Raw genomic sequence first — 23,216 nt, 5'->3', positions numbered from 1 at the left:
CCATTCGTTTCCACACCATTACCGCATGACTAACAAGACGAATAGAGCAACAAGTCTACACACACACACACACACACACACACACACACGCGCGCAGACACACACACACACACACACACACACACAGTCTACAAACACGAGCAAATATATGTTCTGGTTAGAACAGCTTATTTGTGAGAGAACAAAATGTTGCCATAACTGAGAATACATTTCATTAAATGTAAGCAACTAAAAGGGTTTGTTCAATTTAATGCTACAGCTGCAGTTCATCGGGTTCAAAGAAAATCGTCAACCAGGCCAGCTGAAGCGGCGTGAGATTTCTGAAAGAAGAGCTCCATCCAGTGGCAGAAAGGGGACGTTTCAAAAGCACGAATGCAAGCCTTTTAATTTTTCCAAAATAAAAATCTTGCATAACTGCATCCAAAAGTAAGACAAATGTTTGGACAAGAAATGAATGCATTAAATCCCTCACAAAATCAACTTACAAAATATACAAAAAGATCTAACCTGAGGAGTAGAACTCCAGAATGTGAAGTTAAGCCATTGAGAAAAGAAGATAGTATTAATACATCAAAGATCTATCTATTGTGTGCATTTTCTAGTCTGCTGGATTAACTAAATCTTCATGGCGGCTTTGGTCTGGAATCAGTAGGCTGGTGTCATATATTGTTATATATTGAGCAACATTGTAGGAGATCACAGAACATAAAGTAGCTTTGAAATTAAGTTTAGTCTTTAGGCTAACTGCCATGGGCCTTGACCTTATTCACCCGGCGGCCATCTTGGTTCTGTTAGCTGCTTGGTGTGCGAGGCCCTTTGAAACACTCATATTTTATAGATTCATTGTGCCGTATGCTTAAACCCTTTTTTATATTTTTTCCATATTAGATCAGAAGTAACCTATAATTTCAGTTTACTTCCAGTTCCTTGGCTAAATGCTAAAGCTGATAGCTAACGCTATTGGTCTGTTGGCAGTTGTTTAGGTCTGGCAGATGCCTGCTAAATGTTGGAATGTTTTTGGTATGGCAAAGAAAGAGCATTCAGTCATTCCTGATTGGTTATTTTTGAGCAGCATAATGTTGTAGTAATAATGTATAGACGATTATGATATTAGTCAACAATCCTCTACCACTGATAATATTATGTTCCATGTAACAAAACCAACAATAACATAAAAATAAATGCTCTTTTTGTTAACTGGTACAATAAATATTCATAGTTTGACATAAGAAAATACATTTAGAAATATAGAGTCAGTGTAGTTGCATCCCATTCATTAAAAAAAAGAAGAAATAATCCATGCGTCCATAAATGGCCTTGGAGTCCCTGACACCCAAGAGGCAAAGAAGCAGAACCTATAGGGAGAGAGCAGCCAGACCAAACACTTCCTGGCTCCCATCCAATCACACACCTGAGATCTTAGTCCGTCACCTTAAGTAGTCCCCCATTCTTTTCCTTCTCATAAACCTGTGCTTAAATTGTTCCGTTCTACAACGTTTCCTCTTTTTTTTTTTTTACAACGTTCTTTCATATTATTTTCAAGCGGGGGGGGGGGGGGGGGGGGGGGGGGGGGGGGGTCTTGGGGTCCTGCAGCCACCCGTCAGTCATGCTTCTGGTGGCCTGGCCGTCCGTTGGAGCCGTTGCTGGAGGTGTGACAGGGCGGGGTGTTGGGGCAGCGCATGCCCCGCCGGACCAGGCCTGGCTCCTGCTCCAACGCCCCGCGCAGACCCCCTGGAGGGGGGGGGGGAGGCATGTAGGAGGAGGAGGGAGGGGACATTGAGTTTTAAACCAATAGTACTTTAACACCCAACAGATTCATCACCACAAGAGTAAAGCTGTCAAGTCAGGACTATTTACGGTAGTGAGATGGAAACTATGTCTTTTTCTCAAGTGTATGAACAAACTTCAAGTGGAAGTCGATGACCGCTTGACAACGTTCAACGTCAGCATCATGTCCTGTCCGGTCAACATCCTCGCTATGAAGACAGACCTACTAGATGTGTTCTCTTGAGACTATTTATATTATTATGAGTTAGAAGGCCTTGAGGACCAACACATATGGCTCAAGGTTATCCCTAAAGGGTGGATGGTTCTCCTTAAAAAGAGGTGACTACAGTGTGTTGTTGCAGGCCAATGCCTCATACTCCTCGTCCTCCCCTACCGTATGTGATCTTCCCCGTGGGCTCAGGTTGGGCGGCTTTCAGGAGTTCAGAGAAGTCCTGATCGCTAACTCCCAGCATGGCTTCCAACACGGCTACCACGTCCGTGTCCTCCAACACTGAGTCCTCGTCCTCTCTGTGTGTTTCGTACATCTGTCGGGGGATAACGTACAACAGAGGGGTTATTGCCAGACACAACACATAAACATGACAGATTGCAAAAATGTTGTGAAAACAAAACAAAATTTCAAGGAAGCAGTTTTAAATGTAGTGTTATAGCAGCAAGATGAAGGCATGTGCGATTTTTTTAAGGTGCATATCTATTCTGTTTGAGCGGGTGCCTGCCTCTGGTGGAGGAATCCAGGATTTTAGATGGCCAACAAACGTATTGAGGGAAGGAGCAAAGAGGGAAGGGTACGTTCTTTCAGGCTGTTAATTTTTTTCTCGTTAGACAACGATTTTCTTCAAAATCGTACCTACAGCACCTTTAGCTGTGTTCAAAACCATTTTTTGCGTGTTGAGAATAAACGTACGGACAGGCAGAAAGACTAACAGTACAGAGTGAAACTTGACAGTACCGGTACCTCAAAGGCTAGTTTCAGAGTCGCCATGGGCCGGGACAGCCGGCAAACTGCAGAAAGAGCGATGACGTACTGTCGCACATCTATCTTCCCGTCTCCCCTCTGGAAATAACATGAAAACAGAACAAATGTTCAACGAATGGCAGAATGCAGTTTGAACGCCTTGTATGATTAGGGTACCTGTACTAATCACTGCACACGTCCTTTCTTCAACTACACAGCCCACACCAAAATTGTGTTTCTTGGTTTGTAAATTTGTTAGAAAGCGTTGAATCTTGTAACAATGGACTGTGATTGAGAAGCGGTACAGGAAGTAGTATTGGCAGCACGCATGCCTTTGGGTCATGCAACAGGCAAGTTGAAGAACACAGAAGTATGGGAGGTTTTCTGAGAAACGTCTTTTGCAGAAAAGGATTGTAATTTTTACGAGTCGTCATTCAAGGCAAAATCATATGAAACAGAGTGATTGAACTCCATTGTGTGGTTAAACAAAAGGGGGCTTCTGAATGTGTGCGTTTGTGTACCTTATCAAAGAGCTTGTGTATTTTTGATAGTGTGTCAGAGTGGGGTAGGCCTAGGTGCAGGGCAAAGTCATCTAAGCCCAGCCGGTCTTCCCAAAGCTTCCTGGCTCTGCTGGCCTGCTGCGCCAGCTCTGGGTCTGTGGTCTTCGCTCGCAGCCTGCAACCACACAAGACCTTAGACCAAACCCGCAAAACGGTTGCTGGATTGCCGGAACAAATGAAACACTCATGCAAAAATATTTTATATTTGTTTGAATGTTTTATTTAACATTTCGCACAGCATTAGTATATTGCAATAGCCTTCCGTTTGTAGTTGGCCGAAGTTCCGCTCTCCTGACACTAGGTGTCCCTAGCAGATCAAATCCAGTTTGTATTTTAAAACAGATACGAGTCCCTCTGTTCGTCTACCCAGTTAAACCAGTTCTCCAGGTGCTGATGAACTCACCCCAAACGGCATATGTGTCGGTTGAAAGCAAGCAGGCTGCTGTTTCTCGCGATACACAGAGGCCCCTGTGATAGGCTCAACTGCAGGTCTTCCAATGTCAAATCTGTGAGTGGCAGCTGCAGCGCCCTATCAGAATGAGGGTTTGGGAATATGTATTAGTTTATGAAAATATTCCCTTATCCATGTTATCCTTATCCAACAATAGGATTGCAAGGCAGCCGAGAACCGACAGGCAGTCTCTCACACACACACTCACTTTGCCATGACCTGCCTGACATTGTTAGCGAACAACGCAGGATCGCTCTTCTCTTCCTCAGAGGGTGTGTATACGGGCAGGTACTGAGAAGGAGGGAACAGAGGACTATTTGAATACACGGGATCTGAGCCGACTGGGCGTGGGTGTTGGACCAATGGGTGTGCCAGGTGTCCTACCTCTATCTCTATGGAGTTGTGGAGCTGGCACAGGGTCAGCCAGAAGATCTTGGCGCTGGAAGATAAATAGTGGGGGGGAAAGGCATGGATAAGTGGGTGGGTGTGTTGATTCAACACACAAGACAAAAGGCAAGTGGGGTGCACGTGGGAACCGCAACATAAACAAGTCAGCTGGGAGGTGGCCGGGCACAAGAGGAGTCTCAACAAAGGATCAGTATTGGTTGGACAGTGTTGGATGTATATGCGCATTAACAGTATTGGTTGACAAGCAAATTTACATAGTGACATCTTAGAGGGTGCTTCTTTGTACTTGTGTGTTTACTTGTGTGTGCATGTGTGTGCGTGCGTGTGTGCCTTACGCGCCAGGGCCTTGCCACGTCCATGTAACAGTATCCTGTGGAGAGGAAGGGGAAAGGGAAATGGTCTTAAGAAACACACACTGCATGTGCACACAAATACACACACACACACTTACTTACTAACACACCATTTTCCAATGACTCACGGCTCCAGTTTTGCGTACATCGAGACTTATTTGGACACCCAGGTACATATTAACCACATCAGAGTTCCCTACACAGCTGTCTGAGACCAAAATTCTCTTTTCAATTATCAACCCTATTTTTCCAATTGACCACACGGAAATATCCATCTTCCGTGTATCTCCTCTAGTGCAGACATGATATGGAAATTGAAAAAGTAACCAAGGGAACTATGTTGAATACAAAAGAAGCAGAGCTCCGATTGGCCCTCCTCATGCCGCTCAAAACTGAACATCTTAAAAGGTGACATATTATACCACCAGGTGTGAGTGTGATTAGCCATTACAAGCCGTTAAGAGTATCTGCCTCTGGTGACATCACAAGTGGGTGAGTCCAGAAGAGGCAGATATTCATAACGGCTTGTAACGGCTAATCGGACTCACACCTGGTGGTATAATGCGTCACCTTTAAAACTGTTGTGCAGCTCCTAAGGCTGTGCCGTCTCATTAAAGTTCAACGGGTACGTGTCCCGAGGACGACTAGAGAACTACTGAATCCTGGTCATTCGGATGTAGCCAAGATGTATATATAATATCATTATTAACATCGGATCACCTAATTGATGAATGTCCTGCAACATAACCAAAAGTATCCTCATAGTAAAAGAATGGTTTTGTATGAGGGCAGGGTTGTGCAGTGACTAGGGCGTTCTGACTCAGCCGAAATAGTACCGGGTTTGATCCCCAATGTGCATAGTCTGCCCGTAGGCACCAACACGTGAGCAACATGCCTCACCTCGACCTGCTCCATTCTGACAGGTATTTCAATTCACTGCAAATCCTTGGATAAATATCTGCTGAATGACATTATCGTGCCTTTGGTAATAAACTGTTCACTATTGATACACAAGCTCTGATTATTTATACCTGTTTACAAGCTGTAAATGAATGAATTGAAGTTCAACTTAATACGTTTCCCTACACTTCATGTTCCTAAGGCAACGACGACAACACTATTCAATGAAAAAAAGTTTTGAAAGATCCATGAAGGCCAAGAGGCATTAAACCTATTGGAGGGGTGGGGATGTTGGTTTGTGTGTTTGTGAGAGAGAGTGAGACAATCAGACTGACAGAAAGAGGGAGGGTGACAACGTGAGAGAGAGGAATGAAATTACATCCCAGGCGAATATGAAGTCATTCAACACAAGACAGTCACACGCTATCGGGAGGGATAATGAACTGTGTGTGTGTGTGTGTGTGTGTGTGTGTGTGTGTGTGTGTGTGTGTGTGTGTGTGTGTGTGTGTGTGTGTGTGTGTGTGTGTGTGTGTGTGTGTGTGTGTGTGTGTGTGTGAAGGAAGGGGTCATGCTGTTCAAACTCGCACACAACGTCGTCTAACTGATCACTGTTTTGATTGTTTGTTTGTTTTGTTTTGTCTTGTTTTTGTTTTATTTATTTTTTATGTTTATTTATTTTTTTATTTTTTCCACAATGTCTTGTTTTTTTAAAAGATTTATGATGACTATATGCTCTGTAAGGTGACCTTGGGTGTCTTGAAAGGCGCCTCTAAATTAAATGTATTATTATTATTATGCTTAAACTTCAGTTACATCAGTAGGCAGTAGGAATTGTTTGTTTACTGTGTTACGAAACTCTGCGTAGTAGGAATGTGTAGCTAATAAAAAAGGTAGTATGTAATCTGTATTATGGAATGTGTAAATAAGGAGGGTACGGAATGTGAAGGTAATCAGGAGGTAAATATTTTGATTATTTGCAAATTGTAATCAGTGAGGCCCTATCTGATTTGGTTTAGAAAACCGAACCAGCGGATAACGTGGTAGAGATTGTTAGCTCCATCAGAACATCGGGGCTTTAATACTGCCCAGAATCAGACAGCGGGAAACAGTGAATTAAATATTTATCATCCTATTCATTAACATTATCCATTATCCTGGAATGAAGGAATGTGTAGGTCCTGGAAGGCAGGATTGAATGCATAGGTCCTGGAAAGCAATATGGACTGTGTAGGTCTTGGAAGGCCAAATGGAATGTGTAGGTCTTGGAAGGCCATATGGAATATGTAGGTCTTGGAAGGCCATATGGAATGTGTAGGTGCTGGAAGGCAGTATGGATGCACTTTTCTAGTATTTACCAGTTTGTTGGGATACCGCAAAACCACCGGCTGCACTGGGAGTCCTGGTATGAATGCACCTGGGGGGTAGAGGGAGAAATAAAATGAGGGCTCTTGTTTTGACCTTCATTGATAGCGTCAGTGACGTCAGTTAAGAGTGATGAGATTTTTGGAACCAGCAGCGGCCACGATCCATATTTGAATGAGGGCAGGAATTTAATTGTCGACTCTCAGTAATCTTAGGCCAGAAGCCATTAACATTCTCTCCTTACCAACTCTTCAATGAAATTCAACAGTCACCCAAGAAAGACATAATCCGGAGATTAACTAGTCACTGATTTCCTGACACAACGAAGAAGAAAAACGATTTTGTCTGTATGACGAGAAGGAAACAAAAACAAAATAAAAGAGAATCCCAGGAGCTGCAGAGACTCAGGTGCACACACACACACACACACACACACACACACACACACACACACACCCCCCCCCCCCCACTCAGGGACCTACATACAGGAGGGCACATACACTATTCATCACTGTGCCCCCACTCTTCTTGTGTTATGTTCAGCTTCTCATCTCGTCCATGGACAGGGAGCCAACCATCACCGAGCGTCGCATGCTCCGCTCCTCCACCGAGCTAACCCCAAACCTTTACGGACCTGAACTGGATCCAAACACGGATGCCTAGCTTAACCTAGCTGTCCCCCAGGGTGGGTCCAAACACTAATAATTAAATGTGCCCCCGACTGGATCCAGGTGTGCTACGTGTCGTGTTTGTAGCTATTAAATAATGCTCTGTCCTTGTCCAGCACAGACAGAGAGAGAGAGAAAATTACTATTCACAGGGTTTTTACATAGCATGTACCGCCCAGACACACCCACCCACACACACAAACTGCCGCTCTGCTGTCCTGATAGCCATTGAACAGATCTAACCAGAGGAGACACATGCAGAGGCAAACAATAACCCACAGCAGACAGCTGGATAAACACCTGACACAGACACACACACACACACACACACGCCGGCGTCCAAGCACTGTAGCATTGTCAGAGAGTGAGAGCCAGGCTTGGTGGGAACAACGAGAGTGGAAGAGAGGGATTAGGCACAGAGAAAGCAATGGACGACGGCATCATCACGTTATCTTGAATCCCACTCGTGGACAGGCACGTTTATGTTATCGTACATCACAGGTAACCCAGAATGGAATTAAACTGCGAATCACACAAAACGCATCACATTACTTAATAGAGGAGGATAAATAGCAATAATGTGACAAGTTGAGCTCTCTCTCTCCAATATGCTGGCCTGGTACCGTTTGTTATTTGCGCCTATCCACATCTAGGCTCCTCAAGAACACATGACCTTAAATCCACACTGCCAGAAAAGTTCAAAGGACTGTTTGCATTGCTAACAATAGTTGAACAAAGTGATATTGTTTGACGGGGACTAGGTAATACAGGTGAGGCAGGTTGAGAAGCACACCAAAGGGGAATTTGTGTGCGTTTGCACTTGCGTGTGTTTGTTGGTGTGCTTGTGTCACAAAGTCATACCTGGTTTGAATCGGATCACACCTGATCGGTTGGTGCACGTTCCCTCTGGGAATATCATGATCTAGGACAAACATAATAAGACACTTGTGATAAAAATATTCATACCTGGGAAGCTGGTCATTCATTGTGTGTGTGTGTGTGTGTGTGTGTGTGTGTGTGTGTGTGTGTGTGTGTGTGTGTGTGTGTGTGTGTGTGTCAGCTGTAAACCCCCCACCTGTCTAACCACATTCCACTGCGTAGGGCAAACAGTGCAACATGAACCTTCTGAACGTAGCTACTTCAGTCAGCATGGGTACCCCAGCAAGTGTTTGCTTTAGCAACCATACCTGCATGCAGAGGGGTGTGTGTGTGTGTGTGTGTGTGTGTGTGTGTGTGTGTGTGTGTGTGTGTGTGTGTGTGTGTGTGTGTGTGTGTGTGTGTGTGTGTGTGTGTGTGTGTGTGTGTGTGTGTGTGTGTGTGTGGTACCTGGGGCCACTGCCCACTGGAGTGAGCTCTTCGCTTGATCTCCTCCACGGTCTTCCTCCGGGAGTCCTGGTCAGTGCGGAACACCAGCACTGGTCGGATGTAGCTGATCAGGGCTGGGGGGGGGGGGGAAATGGAGGGTTAGGGTTAGGTTTAAGGGATAGGGTTGGTACCATAGGGTAGGTGTCGTGGAAAAAATGTATCGTAATGATGGTTTAAACTTGTTAACCTTGTTTTCATTGCTACTAATCAAGTTCTCCTTGCACCTAAACTAGAGGTGGCCCCCGTCTTCTCTCTAAATTGAAAGAGGGGAAGGCCGTCTGCATTTGCATCGCCACTGCAGCCAAGTGTGGCACCGAGGCCATGCTAATCTCCAGGCTTCTTTGATGTGTGGATTCCTTAGATGCTGTTTTGCATCCTTGCTGACTGCGGTCCACTTCTCCCTCATAGTGTATTGCAAATTAGCTTGGCCTCTGCCGCCATGGCTCATTTCCGCCATTGCTGATCCTCAACCCTCAACGTGGGCACTCCCTCCACCTTTGTTTTCTTTGCCGTCGTCCCACGATGGGAAAGCTCCCCTAAAATAGTCATGGAAATCCATTATTTGTTTGAAGAGGTTTGGTAAATCACTGCCGTTGTCTTCCAAGGATCATTCCTAAAATAAATACATTTTCATAAGTAGGGATTGGTTTTGGCTCCTAGGTTACGATATGGTTGGTGGGGGAGGGGGAGTTGAGAAGAGGAAAGGGGAGTGCTAGAACGTGTTGAGTATCTCTAACAGGTAGTGTGTATAATGTATGCATGCATAAAAAAACATGATGTCAGAGAGTGAAGGCCAAACCCCAGTATAATGAGAAACAGATTGCACAGGCGTACTACACTTAAAAAAATTAAATTGATCCGCAACATTTTTCTTGACCCCAACACATCATCAGTAAGGGTTCAGGAACCTCTGATACGGTAGTACTCAACCCCCAAAACGGTATGTGTCCTAAAAGTCCTGTAAGAAATGTGTGGCTTGTGCACTTCTTGCACTCACATCATCCCCTCCAAAGCTGAAACCATAACGACGCCCTTGATAGAACCGATATAGAACTAATTAAGACCAACGTCTAGCTCAGATATGGCCTATACATTGGAGCGATCACTCACTGCCCCACACAGGGATGCTCATGCTCTCCAGCTTCGTGACGATGGAGCTCATCGTCATGGTAACCGGGATGGCATCGAAGTAGGTCGAGTGGGGGGCCATGGTGAGGATGGGCACCTGGGAAGGGGGGGCGGGCGTCCCTTTGACCCGGACCCAGTGGAAGCCAGTGCAGAACCACAAGGATCGCATGAGGACACGCAGGCAGACGTCAACCAGCCTGCAGGGGGCCATGAGAGAAGGGTGTAGAGATACAGAGATAAGCATCTATAAAAAACACCTTTACAAAAATGTCCATAGAGGGCAATCTGAGACCATGTTTACGTCATAGCCTAAGTTTTTAACAATTTGTGCAATAAGGTGAAGATTTGGAATCAATTTAGGATCAATCAATAGCACTACTGCGTGAGCCTCGGCCTCTAATACGTTTTCTTCTTTTTTTTTCGCTTTGATTATCGTCACACACACACACACACACACACACACACACACACACACACACACACACACACACACACACACACACACACACACACACACACACACACACACACACACACACACACACACACACACACACACACACACCTCCTCCAGCAGGACTGGGGCTCCACGGCGCCTTCCGAGCGGCCCAGGGAGGCGGCAAAGGCGAAGGGCCAGGCCAGCAGCATGACGAACGCCGTCAGCAGCACACGCACCGGGAACACCGTCACCGACATCAGCCCGATCTGGAGGGAGGGAGGGAGGCAGTGAGTGAGAGAGAGACATAGAGGGGAAGAAAGCTGTGCAATATTGGGAGTGTGACATTCTCTGAATGCCTGTGTGCTACACGTGACGCACGCCATATATCCACCATGTCCCCGATGCTCTCTGCACACTCATGGTAACTTAGGCTCCGACATGGCAACACCGCCCCCCCCCCCAAATGGTTACAAGTCTATGCGTTCTCATGGCGACTGCAGACCTATTTTATTCATGGCACCCAGAGAGGGAGAAGGAGAGGGTGGAGGGGTAAATTGATTTACAGACATCAGGAAGAAACAAGTGGCTATCCATCAGGGAAAGACGCAGAGCGGAAGACAGAGAGAGAGATTCCTCGGGAAACAGTCAGGAATGAGCCTCTCCGGCATGTCAAATATGCACGTCAACACAGACATCATCTTCAACACAGCAAGCCTCTACAAATGGGAGTTAGTTTGGTTTGAAATGTGCTGGGGATAGAGATGCATTCGGACGTGCATTTTCAGAAGTGCTTGGTACAATGAGGATGCACTCTATTTTCTCTCTTTAGTGCAGGTAATGAAAGGTTCTGAAAGACGGCATACCCATGTAGCTAATTACTAAGGAATAAAATGTATACAAAATCTGTCTGGCACGTTTTATGAAGAAAACGTTTCCAAAAAGCATCGGACATATGACCCACTATGTTCTGCTCCATGTATCCAATTTTGACAACGTGACATGATATGGCTAATCTAACATCATAAACAAGAGGAGCTAGGAAAGGAAATTAACTGCGTGTTTAAGTTCAGAAGGGGCAAACATATGGCTACACACAGCAGCCATACGTCGTCAAGATTGAAAAAGAAAAAAATATTTGTTGCACAGCTGAACGCTGTATCACATCATGAGCTGTCTGTTCTCGATTCACAACACGCATTCCATCCAATCTAGCCTAAATCAGGCAATCTGACTAAAACTCATGCACTCCCCACCACAATTATTCCAGAATTCAAGCAAAGCAAGAATGACCAAAAGTCACTTTGTGTCAACAAGAGACTGACTCCACCGACTATCAATTGCAAGTTTAAATAGCCGACCACTTGAATGCAAAAACCACAAAAGACCTCGCCACAGCACCAGCAAATCTTATGCAATAAATATCGCGTCTTACCTTTATTTATGTGGCAGTGGTCTGCAGATGCATCCCGTGGTGTAGCCTACCACATCCATTTAGTTCAACAGGTTATCGTTCTGATACTGTCCATGGTACTAGCAACCTGCTCTGGTGATTTTTACCTGTCTTGATTGTCTGATGCCTCATCATTGCATCCCAGCCAAAGGGTATTGGTATTATTAGTATTGGCTACTTGCCAAAACAAAAAAAAATACTTCACACAGTGTGTCTCTTTGCAATGTATTTAATCATTCATAGTGTTGATCAGCAAAGAAATATTTCGCCAGAGTCCTTGACGTCGCTTAGCAAAAGAATGCGCTGAGGTAGATAAGATACCAGAATGCGGAGTGATACAGATGACTTGAATCAGAGGCAAAAAATCCACTTTCCTTGACAGCGGTCAAATATGCTGGATGTAAGTGAGCATTCCACGGCGTTGAGAAGAGCCGTGTAATAAACAAAAATATTTGACAGTTGAACATTGGGAAGGCCCATGTAGGTGAATGTAGCAGTCTACAGCATTGAGAAGAGCCGTGTTATAATCCATAATAATTCAACTCGAGTTTCTCTTTATTTTTTTACAAAAGTGGGTACAAAATGAATCTTGACAAAAACTGGTGGAATCGAGCGGAATTGACGCCTATGCCTCTACAGCATCTAGACGATGGGTCAGTCCCTCTTGAATTGAATTATTGCAATAAAGATGAATTGGATAATGATAATTATCAACATTAAAACTGTGTAGCCAGCTAATATGATAAGTAATTTGTGTGTGAAGTGTGAATGCAAGGAAAAGCTAAATAAAAAGGAATTCCTTGTTGCCTTTTATTTCTTTAAATTTAATAATGAAACAGGATGTCATAACCCTTCTCTTTCTACTTAATATATACAGTAGAGTGTGTGTGCGTGCGTCTGTGAATCCTGCAACAGGATGTCATACCCTTTCCCTCAGTCCATATCCATAATGAGAAAAAAATAGTGTGTTTGCATGCATGCGCATGCGCGTGTGTGTGCCATGTGTGCATGTGAATTCAAGAAGGTCCTTGACAACAGCGGCATAAAAGGTCACGGCCTTATTCAGCACCATACCTCCATGTGACTCTCCATTTCATCACCCTCATGTCTTTCTTCACAATCATCTCAGTAGTCTCTCTCTCTCTCTCTCTCTCTCTCTCTCTCTCTCTCTCTCTCTCTCTCTCTCTCTCTCTCTCTCTCTCTCTCTCTCTCTCTCTCTCTCTCTCTCTCTCTCTCTCTCTCTCTCTCTCTCTCTCTCTCTCTCTCTCTCTCTCTCTCTCTCTCTCTCTCCCTCCCTCCCTCCCTCCCTCCCTCCCTCCCTCCCTCCCTCCCTCCCTCCCTCCCTCCCTCCCTCCCTCCCTCCCTCCCTCCCTCCCCTACAGGTGCAAACTGCAACAGTGGATTAATAAATAAACAGTAATGGGGCTGATTTATGAGGCTGTAAAGCCTCCCACCATCTCCTCCCCCTCTTCATCCTCCTCCTCCTCCTTACCATAGATGCTCCTTTCCACGGGATAACAAATCTATCTGTCTGCAGTACCCCAGGGCACTCTCCAGTGGGGGAGAGGAGGGGAGGAGGGGGAGGAGGGGGATATGGGGGGGGGATGGGCATTTACCATATTCTAACCTTTTGTTTTTGTGGTGTCAGCCCTGACCCACTCTCTACAGATCTCCTTTGGGGTCTTCTTCAAGCACCAAGGAGTGTTTGAGATCTTCAACTGGCACAAGGGAGGGTATAGTGTGCCTGAGCTGAGGCTACAGAGCGGGCTGCACAGTGACACAGAGGCCGTACGGGCAGAGGCTCGCTGAGTGTTCAGTGAGAAGCAGGGACGCGCACGGCAGAGGCACGCTGTGTGAAATATTCAGGAGGCTCTGGGGACCCATGACAGTGCCATTGTCTCCTACTCTTGGCACACGCACACACACGGGCACGCACACGGGCACGCAAACGGGCACGCACAAAAATACACACGCTCGCGCATTTGCAAAACAATGCCGTTCACACTGAGTGCTACATGGATGCCTTGAGGCATTAGGCCGTGCAACATCAAAGCGGATTATTGCCGTTAAACATTGCAATAAGTGCAGACACACATGTGCACATAAACAAGCATGCAAGTGTGGTACGAAAAGTGCAAATGACCTACAACACAACAGCAATAATACAGAAACAACCATCCACAATACAGAAACAAACAATTTAAGGGATCATTAATTTAATAATCTATATTTTAGACCAGAAAAGGAAGACCAGGTCTTGGAATAAATAAAAGCAAAGTAGAATAGCAATGAGGAGTTTGTAAGCAGTGTTTTAGGATGCAAGGTTATGAAGAAAATGATAATTGGGAATATTTATTATTAATAATAATAATAATAATAAATCATGTATTTTGATGGCTGGTAATGACCAGATTATGCGATTCAATTAATATTCTGTGGCACTTACTGAATATGGGAAACAGGGTAATAAGCATATGCTGAGTTGCAAATGTTTGTAATTAGTTTTTATAATTGTCTTAAGTTTTTGGTTGTTGAATACATAAATTTCACTTTGACGATTGGCTAATGCAGAGGCCAAAACGGTGGTTTCAATTAAGAGGCAATTAAGTGTGCAGTCCTTCTGTGTCTACTATGAGCTCAACTGCAATCCAAGAGTAACCCATGGTATGTGTATTTCAAGCAGTACAGTGAGGAGGTTGCTTTCCTGTGAAGACCATCCTTCACTGTTGAAAACAGAGCACATTAGGCCTGGAATTTGTTCTTGTGACATTAAAGCATGAGCTGCCGCACGACTCAAGGCTCTAGCTCACTGTGCATAAGAACTGCAATACGTAAACCCATCGATTTCAAATTCCCTGATGGAGAGCGAATCAATTTATACTTTTAGGAAATCCCCTTGGTTCTTCTCTGGTGTTGTGCAGGCATGTGTAAAAATATGTGGTTTATGTTTACTGTTTATGTTTATGTTACTGCTTCTGGTTTCCTCAAACCTTACCCGGCCGTACCCCAGTCTTAATCTAAGTATAACCCTATGTTCAATATATTAAAATCTTTAAAATCAAAGATTGTGACCCAATACACACATACAAGAGGGACACTTCTGATCCATGATGTTCTGTTGGTCTTTGTTACCAAAGTAGTTTGGCAGGAAAAGCAGGAAAAAAGGTGACAACAATCTTGCATAACACCTTTTAGGGGAAGAAGAATGGAAATGGTAAAATAATCGGGCGGGCCCGTATCTTACTACATGTTAACTGATTACTCTCATCCCCATCTCTCTCCCTCTCTCTCTCCCACTATATTTCTCCCTTGCTCTCTCTCTCTACCGCTCAACACCTTATCCTTCTCTCTCCCTCCTGGCTCCATTTCTCTCTCCCTTTATCTCCCTCTATCACTCTTCTACTTTCTCTCCGTCCCTCTCTGTTTCTATCCCCATCTCGCGCTATCCGCATCTCTCTTTCTCCACTCCTCATCCTCTCTCTCTCTCTCTCTCTCTCTCTCTCTCTCTCTCTCCCTCCTTCTCTCTCCAGTTCAAAACCACTTCCGATCATTATTTCAAACCGCAGATTGCCCCGAGACCGCCCACACTCAGGGAACTTGGAAAGTTGATCTGCTTCCAGTGGAGAGAACAGCCCCCAGGGGTACACATTGGCTAATTGTCAATGCTCAATAGCAAAGGGTACACGACCAATTCCACCTGGACTGCAAAGTGCACACACTCACACACTTGTGCACGGAACACACAAACACACCCAGCGTGTTATACCCTGGAGGTGTCGGTGGTTTCTGTGTGAGAGGCTCTGAAAAGGTGGAGGAGCAATGGGAAATCAGCGTGCACATGCAGGTCGCATTTTCACTTATCAGCTCAGGTCCAACTCGTCAGCCTGCCTATATAATGTGTGTTGTGAGTGAACTTAGTCCCCATGGGCTCAGTGAAACAGCCCCAAACCAGTGTATCCTGTTTGACTTTTCTTTTTTTTTTTACTGTGGGGTCACACAAAAAAGACTAAGAGACACTAAGAATGCTGTGCTGCATATTCTAGGTGGATCTTGTTTGCTTAAACTAAAGTATTCCAAGTGTTTTTAGCCATTTCTATGTATAAGCAATAAGTCAGGGTTAATATTTTGCTTAACATCAGTATTCATCCAGTATTTATCTGGCTGATCCTTTAATGATGCTCTCTTGTGAAAATCCCAGAGTTCTGGGTAAAAAATATAATAACATACAACATCCCAGCCAGCTCTTACTGGTTTGTGTGCCAAATGCAGGTAAACATTTTTAGAGATCCCCATGTGAGGAATTCATGTGTACTATAAAGCACAGTTGGTGCCACACCCACATGCGTTCCACATGCACACACACACACAAACCCACACCCAGAGAACATGGAGCAAAGAAGTGTTTGCTTTCTGTCAGAGTTTGTATATATAAATAAGAGAGAGAGAGAGAGAGAGAGAGAGAGAGAGAGAGAGAGAGAGAGAGAGAGAGAGAGAGAGAGAGAGAGAGAGAGAGAGAGAGAGAGACGATGGTGGCTACTGGATGCGTAAACACTACACATAACCCAACAACAACCGTTTGGATCAATGTGTTAAATCATGAATGAATCAAAGTAAAGGAATACTTCATATTCTGAGCCGCTGCTGGTTTGGCAGTTCGCAGATATGCGAGAGGTAAATCGGGTTTTGATCAAGCTGGACAGAATTCCCAGTGAAAATGTTTTGACACGCGTAAAGTTTGCACGCTAATCAATGTGTCGAAGGGGCAGCATCGAGCTGCGTTCAGACACAGAGAAGGTGACTGAGCAGTACTCGGATGGTCCTTCCCAGGTGAATGGGCGACGGCTGCCCTCATTAAGTCTTACCTTGATTTTGTCTGAGAGGCTAAATTTGACGTCGTGAACGAAGGGATTAATCGACGGGGGGTCCAGTTCCGAGGCATCTCCATCTACCCCGTGTGTCAACTTCATTTCAAAAAGAAACGGGACTGACTGGCGCTGAACCAACAGATGTCCAATTATACCAGCAAAAGACGCAGATGGTCCAGCTCGAGTCAGGTTTGGCTTAACGCTGTCCAGCCTCAATGGAAGAACTGTCTGGTGTAAAAAGGGACATGTGATTGGGCGGAGGTTGACGTTCGTTCAAGACCGATGGCAGTAGATATGCGCATGCGCAAGGGCGCACATACCCCTATATACACACATGTCCTCGTATGCTAGCCTACACTCACGAATATCTATCACATCAATTGAATTACAAGACCCGGGCGAAGTTGCTTTTTTGGTGCTTTCGCTTTGGAACCATCCTTGTACAACGTGATGAAGCAGTAGGAAAACGTTCTCTCTTGAGTGTAACATAGAATACACTTATGCGGTTTAACCGTGGAACAAACCGACGTCCGCCAAATATCTAAGCTCTTCCATGGTAGGCCTATCTATTGTAGAGACATAGGCCTAGTTTCCTCCCTCATTTGATGCAACCGCTACTTCACCAAAATAAAAATGACGCTGCTTGTCCCAAAATCCATTCCGAAAAAAAACTAATTTCAAACCATTCCATCCAAAACACTTCTAAAATATGCCTGTCGTTTTTTGCAACATGAATATATCTTTACCGTATTTTTGAAAAATCTAACATGATCAAGTTACCTTCAAAGCATTACAAATGGCGTTTCACTATCGCAAAATAAGAAACTTTTAAGCCGAATGTATGCGCTTCCCTAGTTTTCTCGTGACGAATGCTTGAAATAAGCAGTGGCGCCCTCGTGTGGTTCGTCTACCAACTTGCTGAGCAGAGACAGATCAATGAGGCCCAATAACAGTCGGTTGCGTTTCAATTACAAATATAAAAGACACATTTATAAGTGGGTTAGAACGTTAAAAATCGAGATAAGTTGATATCAAAGAAAACCACACATAATACAAACAAACCTTAAGTGCACATAATAGAAACATACTTTATTTTTTTTTAACAGAAATCATTTACATTTAGTCAAATTCGACCATGCATGGCCTTAAACCACCAATCTCACTATTCTCTCTGATGGTTCAGCCCTGCCTCTGCTTGTGCCTGGGGTTTGTCTTGCAGAACACAAACAAGCGTCCCCTGCGTCGTACGATGAAGCAGTCTTTGCAGCGTCTTTTCAGGGCAGTCTTGGTCTTCATCCCAGCGCTTGGCTGGAAGCCGACGAGCTGCTGACAGCGGCCCAGCAGGGTGGCTCCACACCGGGAGGAAGATCCGGAGGAGGCTGGTAGGCTGGGGCTGCTGCCTGTGGGTGATGAGAGCGCTCTGCTGGAGGCTGCCGGGCTGAGCGTGGACAGGCTTCTGCAGCAGCTGGGCTGAGCGGAGGCTGATGTCAGGGCTAACCAGGGCACCCTGAGGGTAGTGGTGGAGGCCGACGTCAGGGCTAACCAGGGCATCCTGAAGGGAGTGACCAGGTGCTTGAAGAGGAAGGGCACCATGGTGACAGCACCTACAGAGGGGGTATAATGGGATTTTCCTTATTTGAAGATACAGGCAAGTGCATTGCTACCCTTGATACTAAATGAATGCATTGGTTATTATATTTCACACTGGTGATGGAGTTAGAGTTATTGGGTATGGGTAGATGAAAAGACAAAAGCTGATGAGAGAAGCCATTTGTTTCAAAAGTAAATATCAAGCCCAGAGTGCGGCACAAAATTGAACTGCAATCCACTTCCTATTGCCAAATAAATCGTAATTTTCTAGTTATGTGTAGATCGTATTTATAATTGTCCCTAGCAGTTCTGTGACTCTGAAACCCATGAATTGTCACTGAAAGCAAAAACAAACAAAGATAACGATAGGTGTTATAGAAACTCTTGTCAAAAATGTATAGGGGCATGCCTACACCAACTAGGCTTATATTATACGTTAGAAATTGACACCACCGGGTTTGCCCCATAACAAAGTGAATGGCCTTTTAAATTGAAATATTGGTATCTCACATATATAAACATGTTTTATGCATTATGTCAACTCCTGACCCTGAACAGAATCTATCTCGGTTACAAGACCCTGATACTCTGATATATACTAGAAGCATGTCGGATGCTCAAGGCCATTTGAAAGAAAATCAACAACATAATAACGTTTCAACTTTGGAGAGACTTAATACACCAACAAAAACAAACCACAAACCTTTATAAAAGCAGAAGATGTATTTGGACAGGGGTACGCCCCTGGAATAGTGTTTTAATAATCCACAGAACAGACAAGTAGCATGACTTCTATCTGCACGGACTTCGCCAGCAACCGCCAGCAGAATCCTTCCGGTGCGCCATAAACTACTTCCGGTGATTTATATAATATTTATCATCCAGTGATCCTATGATATTCAGTTCTAAACAATAAAATGGAGATGTTCATATATATATGAAATATTATATATTGTATAAATGTATATACATTCTATTCTATAAATTGAGCGTCTTGAAGTAATATTAAGAAGTCTGTGCTGCAAGGCAGTCTGGGAAACACTAGTCAATTGTAAACATGGCGGCCATTGCGGGCAGGTTGCTGTCCTTCAGCAAGAATGCAAAGTTAATCGTTTCCCCTCTGAAATTGTCTGCTGTACCTGCACATCGTTACAGCGTTGATGTTTCACATACCGGCGAGGCAATAACCCACACTGGCCAGGTACGAGTTTCATTCAGAAATGCCTGATGACATTCACGTCAGTGAAGAACGTCCCTCAATACCATAAGCAGCTAGCCCAGATCATAATGGACAGTGCGATGCTATTGTAGATATGTAATGCATTCTGTATTGAATGACTCTGAATCTTTCTCTCACTCAGGTGTTCGATGAGCACGATCCCAGGCGAGCTCGGTTCGTCGGCAGACAGAAGGAGGTAAGTCGCGTGTTTGGGGGCTCCGTAGTTGGGAGCCTTGGCTTTCAGAATTAAGGTCACATAACGTTATATGTTATTGATCACGATTATGACTAGTCGAATTATGAATAGGCCTACCACTTTCAGTAACATGAGTCATTTGGCACACCCAACAATCAGAATAAAAATAAATACCTAATTTTAGTCAGACGTACATTCTCATGAAACGGGTCGTTTGACGCACACCGTTTTAGTATATATTTCTGTTTGGTGAGCAAGAACCAGTAACTTCTTTCATTTATATTGTGCCTATGTAGGTGAACAAGAATTTTGCAATCAAATTGGTTGCAGAAGAGCCAGTGACTGACGTCCATGCCAGAACGGTGTCCTGTGATGGAGGTGGAGGAGCCCTGGGTCACCCCAAAGTCTACATTAACCTGGTTAGTCCCTGCAGTTGGCCTACCGCTGTCCTCTGGTCTACATTAGGCTGAGCGATCTCTGCAGATACTAATGTCCTCTAGTCCAGCGGTCCCCAAGCTGTTTTATGCCACGGACCATCAGTGTGTCAAAAATATTTTTTTACCCATCATAGTCTGACACCAGGGCTCGCTGTTGCATATTTTCTGCAACATTCAAGAGCTTATAGTGTAGACGGCCATGAAGTCCTTCACGTGTTCACTACTATAAACATTGGTAGGTCCCTAAAGATTGCTTACTACTGTCTTCTATTATATTGATCTGGTAGGTCTGGTAGTGTAGGCATTATTTCAGACACATTTAGTCTGTTGAAAGGTAGACCTATTACTTAAGCTAGCACATGTTTTGTGGGAGTGGCTTTGGAGGAAGGGGTGGGAATTTTCTTGCAACGCGTAAAATTATTTGGGCCGACACACGCTGTGTTTTTTTACCACCACCACGCACAAACCAGTGGTCTGTGTTTGTAAGCAAGCCAAGTCTAGCACTATTAAGTTAGCATTATTCTTACAAACCATTTCTGGATAAGATGAAAAAATATATGGATGTAAATCATACTTTTTGGAAATCATCTGATGTTCCCATTTGAGGCCTGTGAATGAAATGTACCCCATGTGATATTATCCTCCTAATGTCTTCCTCCTGGTGTTTCTGTGCTCAGGATAAAGACACTCGCGTGGGGACCTGTGGTTACTGTGGGCTGCAGTTCCAACAGATACACCATCACTGAGACCTCTCCTCGGGTCCTCCTTTGAATCTTGTCTCTGCTCTGTAAAAAGTAATTCTGGTTAATAAATGATATATACATACACCATGTTTTTTTCTGGATTCAGCATTGTGAAATGTCCTCTTCTTGAATATTTTTCGTTGATACTAAGACATTATTCCACACTTCAGTATTATGTTGCAGAGGATATCAATTATAAATTAATCATTCTATTTGCCTTTATGTATGTAATTATATTGTATACAATTGTATTATCCAGGCACCTAGATAACTTTTAGACTAAAGCGAAATCATTCCACTCAGGAACATTTCTGGGGAGCTATTGATTGCTAATTACTCATGAACATACAGCCTATCTGTCCTTTCTTTTCATTATCTCCTCTGATGGTAGATAACGGCATGGAGGCCAGGTGTTCGGTTCAATTCCTTTGTGACATTGAGCTTGGTTTTAAATTAATAACATTTTGCTGGTTAGTCTTGATACCAAGGCAAAATACAACACAGCTTGATAACAAATAAGCTATATAGAACTAGGCCAAAAGGGGGAGCTCTAAGACTGGAAGTACAACCGTGGACGTAGGAGTACAACGGATGCCGTGAAGTGACCGGTGAACACTGGGGGGAAAGCACGTCACATCAGTCTGTAATGAGTCTGTTACTTTGATTCAGGGCTAAACAAATGAATGTACTTGACATTCTTGACTTTAAATGGAAACTTAACAAAACAAATTGACCCATTGGTTGCCTCTGGATTTGCGTAACATTTGTTTTACCAATTCCTAAATATTCCTACCATTATTTTAATATAATTATTATTTTTTGTCTTGTGTTTTTAAGATTGGAGAATATAAAATGGGGTTACATAGATAACTATTAATAATTATTAATGATTTGGCATATAAACTACGGTATTTTCCCTTGGAATGAACGTTTGGCTGTTGCATATAGGCCTACATGAAACTCATCCTAAACTTTTTATTTTATTTTATTTTCTTTAATCCCCACCCCCCTTCTCTTTTTGGAGTTGCAGTCGCAATCCCCATTTCACTGCTTTTTGTTCCACAAATTACGCATGTGATAAATAAAATAAATAAATCTTGAAAGCTCTTTGAGTAATATAACATTTGCATTCTGTTACAGAGCAAAAATCAACAACAGGAGGCCAAACAAAACAGTGTCAATTCATGTCCTGGATGCAAAGTTCTGCACATAAATTCACCTTAAAAAATCCTGTAATATTAAATAATATTTCTGTAGAGATTTCTATGCTTTTGTTTAGACGTGTTTGTGTCTGTGTTTGTGTTTGTGTGTGTGTATGCTTGTGTGTGTGACTGCATGTGTGTCTGTGTGTGTGTGTGTTGGTGAAGGAACATCCTGCCAAGGGCCAAACAGAAGGTTGTGTCTGTAGGAAAGCCTTGGTGAGCCATAGGATGTGATCTTTCTTTTTTAGTTTGAGTTGTTGCGTCACAGCTTCTTTTGTCTGGCCTTTCCTCTACCGCTCCTCAAAAACATGTTTGTTTCTCAGGCCTATATTTGTGTGACCAAGTGTTACCAGGGAGGGAAATCCTGTGCGTGATCCCAGCCAGCTCTGATGAAAAACACTGACCACTCATTCTCAGTGACGTCTATTCTATTCTCTCTCTCTCTCTCTCTCTCTCTCTCTCTCTCTCTCTCTCTCTCTCTCTCTCTCTCTCTCTCTCTCTCTCTCTCTCTCTCTCTCTCTCTCTCTCTCTCTCTCTCTCTCTCTCTCTCTCTCTCTCTCTCTCTCTCTCTCTCTCTCTCTCTCTCTCTCTCTCTCTCTCTCTCTCTCTCTCTCTATGACCCTAACCCCTGGATAACTCAACAGCTCTAATCGTTGTTTGACCAGGCTCTTCAGGTTGGTCTGCGGGAACACCGTACAGGCACTTAACTGGGAAACGGATGCTTTTGTTGCGGCCTCAAATATCCATGCTATTTTATATTTGGCTTGCACAGGCACAGTGAATTCTTCACACACACAACATGCACACACACACACACACACACACACACACACACACACACACACACACACACACACACACACACACACATCATTGAGCATACACAGATGGTTGCAGTTAGGGATATTTAGATTACAGATTTGGTCAAAGTCAATGGAAAAAAAGAGTAATGTTTTGTCAAATCATCTTTGATCCAATGTAGCGGTGGTTTGGACCAGAACCCCGTTGTTTCTGCCTGGTCTCCTAAGTGGATCTGGCAGATTATCGTCTCTGATCCCACTAACGCGGGTTCTCATCGATGTCCGATTTTGAATAGTATGTTTATGATGGCTACTCCCATCCAACCCGAAGGCGACT

General features: G+C 44.0%; 3 protein-coding genes across 3 annotated transcripts; 1 reads left to right on the top strand and 2 right to left on the bottom strand.

Annotated features, from left to right (window-relative positions):
* Nucleotides 1-354: 354 nt before the first annotated feature.
* lpcat1 (lysophosphatidylcholine acyltransferase 1) lies at nt 355-16,983 on the bottom strand. The gene is made up of 14 exons (XM_030347892.1): nt 16,690-16,983; nt 10,504-10,643; nt 9,921-10,135; nt 8,772-8,884; nt 8,307-8,367; nt 6,771-6,829; nt 4,498-4,532; nt 4,139-4,193; nt 3,963-4,045; nt 3,707-3,832; nt 3,265-3,418; nt 2,744-2,842; nt 2,162-2,312; nt 355-1,731 (listed from the first exon to the last, which is right to left on the bottom strand). The coding sequence occupies exons 1-14, from the start codon at nt 16,792-16,794 to the stop codon at nt 1,601-1,603; spliced, it is 1,527 nt and encodes a 508-aa protein (XP_030203752.1). The 5' UTR covers nt 16,795-16,983; the 3' UTR covers nt 355-1,600.
* A 772-nt stretch (nt 16,984-17,755) lies between these two features.
* Nucleotides 17,756-19,132, bottom strand: mrpl36 (mitochondrial ribosomal protein L36). The gene is made up of 2 exons (XM_030347781.1): nt 18,986-19,132; nt 17,756-18,296 (listed from the first exon to the last, which is right to left on the bottom strand). The coding sequence occupies exon 2, from the start codon at nt 18,283-18,285 to the stop codon at nt 17,872-17,874; it is 414 nt and encodes a 137-aa protein (XP_030203641.1). The 5' UTR covers nt 18,286-18,296; nt 18,986-19,132; the 3' UTR covers nt 17,756-17,871.
* Nucleotides 19,133-19,298: 166 nt separating this feature from the next.
* Nucleotides 19,299-20,961, top strand: ndufs6 (NADH:ubiquinone oxidoreductase subunit S6). The gene is made up of 4 exons (XM_030347783.1): nt 19,299-19,483; nt 19,644-19,697; nt 19,994-20,116; nt 20,812-20,961. Exons 1-4 carry the CDS (start codon nt 19,340-19,342, stop codon nt 20,878-20,880), a joined length of 390 nt encoding a protein of 129 aa, XP_030203643.1. The 5' UTR covers nt 19,299-19,339; the 3' UTR covers nt 20,881-20,961.
* The last annotated feature ends 2,255 nt before the right edge of the window (nt 20,962-23,216 follow it).

Source organism: Gadus morhua, chromosome 22 (genome assembly GCF_902167405.1).
Source record: "Gadus morhua chromosome 22, gadMor3.0, whole genome shotgun sequence".
NCBI lineage: Eukaryota > Metazoa > Chordata > Actinopteri > Gadiformes > Gadidae > Gadus > Gadus morhua.
This window is presented reverse-complemented; position numbering and strand designations above follow the sequence as displayed.

Coding starts and splice junctions, on each gene's coding strand:
- mrpl36 (XM_030347781.1), bottom strand. CDS start 18,285: ATGGTGCCCTTCCTCTTCAAGCACCTGGTCACTCCCTTCAGGATGCCC.
- lpcat1 (XM_030347892.1), bottom strand. CDS start 16,794: ATGAAGTTGACACACGGGGTAGATGGAGATGCCTCGGAACTGGACCCC. Junction 8,885..9,920: donor GAGCATCCCTGTGTGGGGCA/GTGAGTGATCGC, acceptor CCCCCCCCCCAG/CCCTGATCAGCTACATCCGA. Junction 1,732..2,161: donor CACGGGGAAGATCACATACG/GTAGGGGAGGAC, acceptor CCCCCCCTCCAG/GGGGTCTGCGCGGGGCGTTG.
- ndufs6 (XM_030347783.1), top strand. CDS start 19,340: ATGGCGGCCATTGCGGGCAGGTTGCTGTCCTTCAGCAAGAATGCAAAG. Junction 19,698..19,993: donor TCGTCGGCAGACAGAAGGAG/GTAAGTCGCGTG, acceptor GTGCCTATGTAG/GTGAACAAGAATTTTGCAAT. Junction 20,117..20,811: donor CCAAAGTCTACATTAACCTG/GTTAGTCCCTGC, acceptor TTCTGTGCTCAG/GATAAAGACACTCGCGTGGG.